The 10,933-nt window shown below is 43.0% G+C and overlaps 1 protein-coding gene across 1 annotated transcript in view; it reads left to right on the top strand.

Annotated features, from left to right (window-relative positions):
- Nucleotides 1-445: 445 nt before the first annotated feature.
- ITGAE (integrin subunit alpha E) overlaps nucleotides 446-10,933 on the top strand; it is a 50,856-nt gene continuing 40,368 nt past the window's right edge. The window contains exons 1-2 of the mRNA XM_043903418.1: nucleotides 446-572; nucleotides 6,835-6,955. Coding sequence (XP_043759353.1) covers nucleotides 515-572; nucleotides 6,835-6,955 — 179 coding nt within the window. The 5' untranslated portion in view covers nucleotides 446-514. The remainder of the gene's footprint in view (nucleotides 573-6,834; nucleotides 6,956-10,933) is intronic.

Below are 10,933 nucleotides of genomic sequence, written 5' to 3'. Positions count from 1 at the left end.
AAGCGAGGCTGTGAACATTCTTGTACATGTCTTTTCATGAATTCATGAACATATTTCTATTGGATTTATGCCTCAGGGTAGAATCACTGAGTCATGAGTTATGCATATACTCAGCTGTATTTGATAACAGCCAAACGATTTTCTAAAGGGCTTGTACAAATTTACACCCCCACCAGCACTATGTGACTATTCTAATGGCTGTACATTATTGTTAACACTTGCTATTATCTTTTTCGGTTTAGCTATTCTGGTGGTTACGTAGTGGTATTTTTACCAAAAGAGCGTGTGTGAGGTCTGGCTGCTCGCTGCTCAAAAGCCAATAAACAGGCCAAGTAGGTGGAAAGGAAAGTTTGCTTTGTTTCAGATGCCAGTAGCTGGAGGGTGGGGGGAGGTGGATGTCTGTCCAAAGTCCGATCCCCACCCCATCCCCGGCCACCAGTGGGGCAAGAGCTTTTACAGACAGAAGGACGGGGTGCTGGGGGCGGCTACATGCAGAAACCGCACAGTCAGCTCGATGGTCACCTTCAGATGGGTCATCGGTGGTCTGACCAGTGACGTCTTGATTGTTTTAGGTACAGTTAATCTTCAGTTCCAGGGTCCATTTGTTCCCATTTCCTTGTGGCCAGTTCTTGGAATTGTGGCAGGAGTTGTCCTGGGTACAGTCTGGTCATCATGTACATCATGTCCATCGTAACTCCTCTGCCTGCTGTATCTAGAAGACAGCTCACAGGACACGGCTCAGAGTATTACCCACAGCCCTTGAGAAAGAATTAAAGGTCCTTGACTACGCTTAATGACTACGTTATTATTGTCTAGTCTCCTTTGACAGTTTCCCTTTGATTTTGCATTTCTCACTTCTCAATAAAACTTATTCTTTGACTAAACTTTTCCACAGACAAAAAAGGCAGGCAGAGGTGTCAGGGTGGGGGGCAAGGAGCCGTAAGATCTTGCTTTGTTTCAGCATCACATAACCTCAGTTTGCCTTTCTGTGAAGTCTAATGATGACTTCTCATATGATTCCTGGCCATTTGAATAGTCTCTTTTGTGAAACGTCCTTTTCTCTGTTAGCTTACATGCCTTTTTCATATTGATTTGTAGGAACTCTTCACAGATTCTGATATAAATCTTCTGTCAGATGCTTTTGTTGCAAACATCTCCTCTCTCTCTCTGGCTTGCCTCGCTACTCTTCTGATTAACAGTTCTTAAGTCTAATGAAGTTCAGCTTATCAATGCTTTTCTTTATAGCTAGTGTTTTTTTTTGTGATCTGTTTAAAAAGTATCTGTCTACCCTGAGGTTCTTTGTTTTCTCTTAAAAGCTTTCTTATTTCACTTTTCATATTTAGATATATGGTCCATCTAAACCCACATTTAAATCTTCAGTTCATCAGGAATTGACTTTTTGTGTCTAACATAAGTCAAGATTAATTTTTTTCATTGTTGATATCCAAGTGACTCAGCACTATTTATTTAAAAGATCATTCTTTCACCACTGTTCCTTACTGTCACCTTTGTCCTAAATTAAGTGACCATATGTTTTTGGACTCTCTGTTTTATTGATCTATTTGTCTATCCTTATGCCAATATAAATCTGTTTTAATAACTGTAAGTTTATAATAATCTTGATAAATGATAAATCCAAAAATTATATTCTTCTTCTTCAAGAGTACCTGACTATTCTTGTCTATTATGTTTCTTTCTTTCTCTCTTTTTTAAACGTCAGTTCTTTCTTTTTTAAAAAATTAATTTATTTCTTAATTGGAGGAAAATTGCTTTATAGTGTTGTGTTGGTTTCTGCCATAGAACTCGAATCAGTCATAATTATATTGTTCTTTGCATTTTCACATAAATTTTTTAAATGGCTTGCTAACATCTCCGCCCTCCCCACAATAATTTGCTGGAATTCTTTTTAACTAATCAATTTTATTTTCTTTATTTATTTGGCTGCCTTTATTTGGGCTATGAACTGTAGCCATCAGTTCCCTCTGTCCATGGGATTCTCCAGGCAAACAGACTAGAGTGTGTTGGCTTGCCCTCCTCCAGGGGGTCTTCCTGACCCAGGGATCGAACCTGCATCTCTTTCATGTCTTCTGCATTGGCAGGTGGGTTCTTTAAAATTACCGCCACCTGGGAAGCCCTAAGTTGTATGTCTTAGGCTCTGTTCTGATGTAGTCTTTTCTTTCATATTGGTAATTTCTATGTTCTCTCTCTCTCTCTTTTTTTCTTCTTTAATCAGTGTTGCTAGAGGTTTATCAGTTTTATTACTCTTTCTAAAAACCAAGCTTTGATTTTCTCTATGTAGGTTAGTTTTCTATTTCCTTGATATACTCATATCTTTTTTCCTCCTGTATTCTCTCTGAGTTTGATTTGCTTTTCGTTTAGCTTTTTGAGATGGAATATTAGATAACTAGTTTTCAGTTTTTCTTTCTTTTTTTTTAACATATGCATATAATGCTGTATGAAATGTTTCCTCTAAGCACTTCTTTAACTGTATCACATAAGTTTTGATTTGTCCTATCTTAATTCTCATTCAGTTTGAAATATTTTAAAGTCTCCATTTTTGACCTTACATTATTTAGAAGTACATTGCTTATTTTCCAAGAAGTTCAGATTTTTCTTGCTTTCTTTTTGTTATTGATTTTTAGTTTAATTCTACTATAGTCAGAGAACATACTCTGGATTATGTAAATCCATTGAATCTTACTGAGGTTTATTTTATGACCTGGCACACTTATGGTCAATTTTGATATTTTATGTGTACTTGAAAAAAATGTTTACTTTGCCATTGTTGGCTATAATATTCTGTTAGTCAGTTATATCAAGTTTGTTAATTGTGTTGTTCAGATCTTCTAAATACTTACTGGGTTTGGTTTTTGCTTTTTTTTTTTGGTCTGCTCTTATACCTAATATGAAAGACTTGTTAAATCTTTTAGTTCAATCAATTTTTGCTTTATATAGTTTGAAGTAATGTTATTGGAGACATACATATTTTAAATTGTTATATCTTCCTTAGGGAGTGAAGAACCACATAGTCGTAAGTTTTGTATTTCTTTCTCTTCTTTAGTTGAAAGAATAGTTTATACCTATCTGTTGCTTAAGGATTTTACTTGGTTCCTAAAATCTCTACTGCCAAGTGAAAAGCCATCAATCGGGGGAAAAAAAAAACTTCCATCAATTTTTCAAAGGAAAAATTGTGATGCATTCCAGCCACCCCAATATCTGAATAACTTTTAATGATGGAAAAATTTATAAATTTACAAACAAAACAAGTGTATATTAAAAACCCAATCATTTGAATATAAAATTACAATTTACAGATACAACTTATTGTAATGAAGGTTTGCTGTCCTCATTTAGAGGAGGAAATGAAGACTTAGGGGTGGGTGGTGGAGGATGGGTGTGAGGGGGTCATTACTGAAAAAGTACATTTTCCTTTCTGTACCATTTCTTTATTGTTTTTTAACTTTTGGGGGACCCATGGCCATCTTACATTCAAACTCCCTTTAAAAATAAAGTCACAGAGAAATATTTTGAGGCCAAAATAAATACTAAACCTTAAAATCACTTCAAGACACATGCAAGTATCTTGTGCACTCAGTAGCCTGTAGCGTCATAGAAGATACTATCTCTTCAGCATATCAATGGGCATGCATATACAAAACAAAGTATTTGAGGTTTACCCAAACATTGCAAGCAATGCAGACTTGTTTCCTATGATATTGTTGGGCTAGAAACTCTCATGTAAGTAAGTTGGTGCATATGTTTTTGCCTGAAAATGTAATGTCAGAATACACTTCCTTATAGCATGTTTATTTGGTGTATTCAGGGGTGAAAAAAATCATCGTATCAATGTAAAAAAAAGGAATGTCCTTTTTCTAAGTGGCATAGCTGGGAGCGCCCTGGCAGTCCAGTGGTTAGGACTTGGTGCTTTAGCTGCCAGGTCCTGGATTCAGTCGCTGGTTGAAAACTAAGATCCTGCAAGCTGTGGGGTGTGGCCAAAGCAAAAAAAAAAAAATGAGCGAAACTCGAGAAGTGGCATAGCTTGTCAAGAGCCATTGTGACAAAAAGTTGTTAACTGAGCAGTATTTGAACAGATAAGTCTATAGACTGAGCTTCACTTTGCCTTTTTTCCCCATGCAAACATATATTGTAATTTTAAGCAGTGGCATAGCACGGCCAAACTATGCTTTTGAAAATTCTTTCTGACTACTGGTATGGAAAGGATGTACCTGGAGGGACAAATCTGGAAAGAGAAAGTCAGGAGATGAATGAATGTGTCCAAGCAGGAGAAAGTGAGGTCAATGGGGCAGAACTGAGTGCCTGAGGACACCAAATTGCATGTGAGAATTCTGAGAATGAAAAAGTGGTATTTCAAACCTATGGGAATAATATAAGCTATTTGAGAAGGAATGCTGGGACAGTTTCATTTGGGGGGAAGAAAAATTAAAGCTGGATATATGCAAAAATAAAATCTAGGCAATTTCATGGCGGTCCAGTGGTTAGGACACTGTATCTTGACTACAGGGGATATGGGTTTGAACCTTGGTCAGGGAACTAAGATCCCACAAGCTTCATGGTGCAGCCAAAAGAAAAAAGTCTAGATGAATCAAAGATGTAAGCACAAAAAAATGAAACAAATAACATACTGGAGAAAATAAGAGTGAATTAAAAAAAAAAAATCTCTGGTGGGAAAGCATGACCCAAAGCTCAAGTGACACAGGACAAATAATTTGACTACATAATAAACGTAGGTTTGGGAAAAAATAAAAGGAAGTCGAACAAATAGCTAAGTAACACATTGACAATTTCTTTTGGAAAAAAAAGCTCTTGTATATTAAATAAGAAAACTTCCCTGGTGGTCCAGTGCTTAGGACTCCAAACTTCTACTGTGGGGGTGCGGATTCAATCCCTGGTCAGGGAACTAAAGATCCCACATGCCACGTTGTATAGCCAAAAGAACGAAAAAGAAAACAATGAAGATCTCTTTAAGATGGGTAGTGTATATGAATAGACAGAAAACAACTTATAATAAGAAGCTTGACTTCACTCCTAATTAAAAAGTAGTTTTGGAAGAAAATGATGAGATACTCTTTTAAAACAAGGATGAAGAGGTCTGCACAGTCAGCTCAAGCAATGCTTGAGGGACTATTGTGGGAAATAGGCCTTCCATTTTGTTGTTGGAGCACAAATTGGCACAGCCTCTTTGGGGAGCAATCTATCCATATCAATTCTGCCTCCCCAAGTTTTCCCCCCCAAATTTTTAGTGAAGAATTTCCAAACATACAGAAAAGTTGAAAAACTTGTGCAATGGACAACCACATATGACAGACTTGACAATGTACAGATTTTACAATATATACATTTTTGTATATCACATATATGTAAAATATGTGATAGTGCAAATACAACAAAATGTTGACAATTGTAATTAATGTATATAGAAACATTTATTTATATCCATCTCTATATAAATTAGCATCCATATATATATCCAGCTATCCACCCATCAAGCTGTCTTACATTTTGATGTCTTTCAAAGTAAATTGTAGGCATTAGCACAGTTTATCCCTAAACATTTTAGCATACCTGTTAACTAGAATTCAATATTTGCTTATGGTTCTTTTTTTTTATGGTAAAAGTTACATAGTGAGCCACACAAATTTTAAGTGGATCATTTGATGTATTTTTGACAAATGCGTGTTTTTGTAATCCAAATGCCTATAGAGATGTAGGCTATTTCCAATACCCCAAAAATCTCTCTGCCCCTTTGCAGTTAATTCCCACCCTCACTCTCACTACTCCAGGCAATATTTTTTGCTACAGTTTTTTAATATTTATTTTCCTCTATTTATTCATTTCAGCTGTGCCTGGTCTTAGTTGCAGCACATGGGATCTTTAGTTTTGGGGACTCTTAGTTCAGCATGCGGGATCTAGTTCCCTGATCAAGGATTGAACCTGGGTTCCCTGCATTGGGAACTCAGAGTCTTAGCCAGCTGGGGAAGATTCACCCATCTTGTTGTGCATGTCGACTGTCTGTTTCTTTTTACTTCTGAATAGTATTCCATTGTCTGAAAATATCCATTCCCCAACAGATGGTCATTTGGGTTGCTCCAGTTTGGGACTGTTAGAAATAGGTATTTTTGAGGATGTATCTTTTCTCTTGGGTCAATTGATGGAGACGTATGTAGACAGAATGTATGCAGGTCCTCTCCACTGGGTCCATAGCCTATTTTAACTTTGGTACCTGACACAGTGATGAGCATGTGCTCCGAGGCAGGTACAGAAAGTGAACAGTGGGAGGTATGAGAAGGTGGGAAGTGCTCTGGGACAGAACCAAGGAAGGCCTCCTGGAGGAGGGGGCCTTGGTACCAACATAGCTTGGTTTAGTAGGAGGGTCAGGGGTTCTGGGTCAGACATACCTGCATCCCAGTCCTAATCCTATGGAAAAAGACCCTTGGTTGATGAGCGGGGGTTGGGGCGTGGGGGACTTCCCTGACTGTCCCTGGTTAAGACTCTGCCCTTCCACGGCAAGGAGCACTAATTTGATCCCTGGTCAGGGAACTAAGAACTTGTATGCTGCAAGGAATGGCCAAAAGGAAAAAAAAAAGAAGACCTTCTGGAGGAGGGAGCCTTGGTAGAGACACAGCTTGGTTTAGCTGGAGGATCAAGGGCTCTGGGTTAAATGTGCCTGTGTTCCAGTCATTCTTATGAAAAAAAAAAAAAAAAAAAAAAATCCCTGGGAGTCCTGCTTTTTCCATTTGTAAAGTGGGGATAGTAGCATGGCAGGAGGTGACGGAATAACGATGCCTCTCCTGTTCATTGTTCTTTCCTCCTCAGGCCTGGCTCCCCTGGCCGCCTTCAATGTGGACGTGGTCCGGACCTGGGTGACTCCCGAGGGCGGTGACCTCTATGTGCTGAGCTCCCTTCTGCATCAGGACTCCAGCAGCAAGCAGACCTGGTGAGCGGGTGGGGGTTGGGCAGTGAGGACCGAAGGGTCCTCGGAGAGCTGGAGAAGGCCCCAGTCAAGGCTGCGGCAGCCTGCTCCACAGCTTGGGAGAACCCCTTTCAGAGGGGCGTGCAGGGGAGAGGCCGTGAGCCCAGGGGCAGTCCTTGCAGGCTGGCCCCTCACCTCACCCTGGCCTCTCCTGGGGTGGAGGAGGGGGAGATTAACAACCTCTCTTAAAATACAGTTTATCAAGGCTCTTTTGTCTCTTACAAAAGTAACACATGCTCAATATAGAAATTTTGGGCAGTGACAAAAAATATTTTTTAAAATGGAAATTATGAGGCAGGCGGGCATAGTGGTTACGGGCGAGGCAGGCTGTGGGTCTGGCCGCCGTGGTTGGGTGACAGCTTCGCTCTGTATTTATAGCAAGACACTCAACCGCCCGCCTCAGTTTCTCATCTCTGCAGTGGGGGTGATATTTTCCTACTTCAAAGCAAAGACTGTTTGAGTTAATGCACATTAAGGGTTTGACACAATTTATGGCCAAGTTTAAGATCAATACACATCACTTTGTATTTTAAACATATCATCCATACCCACCCAGTAGATAAGCGAAACATTTTGTCTGACAAACATTCTGTTGGCCAGGATGTGGTGAAGGAGGAACTTGTGGAAATGAGAGTTGGTATCATCCCCCTGGGAGAATCATTTTGCTGTATCATGAAGGTCTGAGGATGCACATGGCCTTTGACTTGGGGATTCCACCCCTAGATACCAACCCCGGGGATAATCTCAGGTACTCATAGAGGTATTGATTGTGACGCTGTTTTGAAATAAGCATCGTCGGAAAGTGAAAGAAATAAGGTGTGAATCATCTAATGTGATACCAAAAGCTGGTAAAATGAATGAATCAAGTGCAATGGTTATGAACTGAGTCAATCTCGAAACATATTGTAAAATGGAGAAGGCAGGTTGTAGAATGATTTATACCATGGCCCTTCACTCCACAAGCATTTATTTATTTTAAAAATATTTATGTATTTGGCTGTGCCGGCCCTTAGTTGCAGCATGTGGGGTTTCTGCTTGGAGCATGGGATCTAGTTCTCTGATGGGGGATTGAAACCAGGCCCCCTGCATTGGGAGTGTGGACCCACTGGACCACCAAAGTCCTTCCGCAAGCATTCATAAAGAGCACCTACTGTGTGCCAGGCCCTGAGGGTACAGTGGTGAACAAAGCAGACACAAATCCTTATGCTCAAGGGAGATAGACAATAAGCAAGTAGATCAGATGTAGATTCTATCAGCTGGAGGTAATGGTGGTGTGTAGAGACATGTCTGGTTTTAGAAGTTTTGCAGTGAAGGGTCACCACACACCCTCCAATGTCCCCTGTTGTTGCCAAGATGACATTTAAAGCTGCTTTATCTTGAGACCAGGGTTCACTCAAGGTTCCTGTGTTGCCTGTCATTGTTGTTCCTCTTTATCTACAGTAGCCCCTCCTCTCCCTGTCTTGTTCGTGATGGTCACAGGGCTCTTCCTGTGTTTGCTCCAAGGCCCAGCTGCCCCTGGCTGGTTCCCTAACCCCTCATCCCCACCTCAGTTGCTTTTCTTCTGGTCAGTGGTCCAGGGTTTCCTGCCCACCCAACACAGCTGAGCCATGAGCCCAGGGTCCAGACGGCTTTTGGGGCAGAGTCACTCAGGGGGTCGGACTTGGTGGAGCTCTGTTTGGTGGAGGATGGGTGGGCAGTGATGGCCCCTGAGGCAGCCTCATAGCCCTGAACTTGGGCCATGACCACACCAGCTAAGCAGTCTCGGACCCCCTGCTTGGTTTCCTCATTGTCCAGTGAAGAGGCTGGTGACTGTTAGATTTAAGTGGTGAGGGCAGGGCCCATTCACTCATTCATTCATTCGGCAGTAATTATGGGGCATCTGCTCAGGGCCAGGTAAAGCCTGGGGCATAAGAGAGAGGAGACACAGTCCCTGCCCCCAGGAAGCTCCTAGGCTCTTGTGGGAAAAAGACCCATTGGTCAATTACAGGAGGAAGGATAGCTGCTCTGTGGGGATGTGCAGGGCTCTTTGGTGACATGGAGCCACATGTGTCCTTCAGTCAGAGGATATGCAATGTCACTGAGACGTAGGGGCTGAGTAGGAATTAGAAGGCATAGGAGAGGGAGTCAGCATAGAGCTGGGCGTCAGGGCTGAGAGCAGCTTGGGCAGAAGTCTGGAAGCCAGCCTGAGCAAGTCAGGGAGCTGGGAAGTCGTTGGCTGCTGAGGCCGAGCACAATGAGAATTGGATGGAGGAAGTGGGCTGTGCTCCATCCCCCTGCACGAAAGGTGTGGGGAGCCAGAAGGGCTTGAAGCAGGGAGGGCGGTGAGAAGGTTGTTAGGAATGTTCTGGCTGCAGGAAGGTGAATTAAAGGTAAGCATTGCTGTGTTTTGTTCTGATGAAGTTCTGCTGCTGCATTGTTGCACAGAAAACTGCACCTGGCATCAGCCTGCCGCTCAGCGAATGTTCACGAAGTGAGCCACCCATATAAGTCACGTCCATACAAGAGGCTGCCCCCCACAAGCCCCCTACAGCCATGCGCTCCCTACCAGGCACATCCTGGGAAAGAGTTAACCCCTGTCCCCACGTGCCCTCCCCCGCCCTCCCCCCTTCCCCGTCTCCATAGACTGGCTTTGCCTGTTCTTGAACTTATCATTAACAAGGCATATGGTCAGGCTTCTCTCCCTCAACACCCAGTCTAGGAATTTCATCAGTGTTGCCTGCGGCAGTGGTACCCATTGTCATTGCTAGAGTTTTCCCGTGTGGGAACAGTGCTGATGAGAGGTGTTCTGGCAGTTTCCTTGGGCTATGACAACCAGCACAGCTCTGCATTTTCTTTCACTGGGCATCTTTTTTTATCAGGCACCGGAGCGCCCAGCTGTGGAATTGCTAGATCATGGCTTCTGCACTGGGTCAGCGTTCAGTTTTAACAAAGTTTGCAGTGCATGACATTCTGATTGCTCCCCCAGCTCATCAAGGTCAAGGCTGGGTTTCAGCCCGAGTTATCAGTGACTGTCTTCTGCCCAGCCCCCCTCCCACCAGTACTCCAGCAGAGCCCTCACCACACCCACTTCAGGCCCAATAGACTTTAACCCCCTTCTCTCAGAAGCTGAGCCGAAAGCCCACAGTGGAGGAGGGGTCTTTGAAGTTCCCAGAGCAGAAGGCTCTGAGCCACCCACCCACCCCAGGGCTGGAGGAAGAGCCCTCTTGGGCTCAAGAAAACCTCCGCAAACACCTGCTAGAGCAGAGAGGGGCTCAAAGGTTTGAACATGCAGGGGAGGAGGATGTGGTGGGAGGCACTTCTGGGTTTCAAACCTTGGAGCCTGAGACCATGGGCTGCTCACAGGACAGGAAATACATTTCTTGCTGTCTGGGCCACAGAGGAACCAGCTGGGGTCCCTGGGCAAGGATGACGCGTCCCCCTTTCCTTCATGTCATTTCTCTGTAAGATGTAACAGCCAGAGCTGGCAGCATCATGGACTTAGCTTCTGCAGCTGGTGGTATGGAACATAAAATAAGGCCTTCCCCTGGGAAGTATGGGAATAGATTCTGAGTGAGAGATGGATGAAGGCAGGAGATGGGCTGCATTCAGCCCAGGTGTAATAGGGTCCCTGGGGCTATTAGCTGATGGTGAATTCAGTTACAGTTTAGTTTGCCAGTCCCTCGGTAGATAAACCTGGAGATCAAGAGACCACCCACCATGGAGGGGCTGGTTAAAGGGGTGAGCAGCAGAAGCAGCTCAGACTGGGCCCCAGGCCATGGCATTGCATGACTGTGATATGAAAGGCAACCTTGGGTTCTGCAGTGTGCAACCTGTGCAACTGTACATGGTAGTTCAACCAGAACTCACAGTCTAAGTGGGAACAAAAGTCAGGGATAAGTGTAGGTGTCCAGGAGTGAGGGCTTCCTAGAAGGCTTGGAAGGGGTCAAGGTGCTTCTTCTTTTG

Source organism: Cervus elaphus, chromosome 5 (assembly GCF_910594005.1).
Source record: "Cervus elaphus chromosome 5, mCerEla1.1, whole genome shotgun sequence".
Classification (NCBI taxonomy): Eukaryota; Metazoa; Chordata; class Mammalia; order Artiodactyla; family Cervidae; genus Cervus; species Cervus elaphus.
Note: the sequence above shows the minus strand (reverse complement) of the source record. Positions and strands in the feature narration are given on the sequence as shown.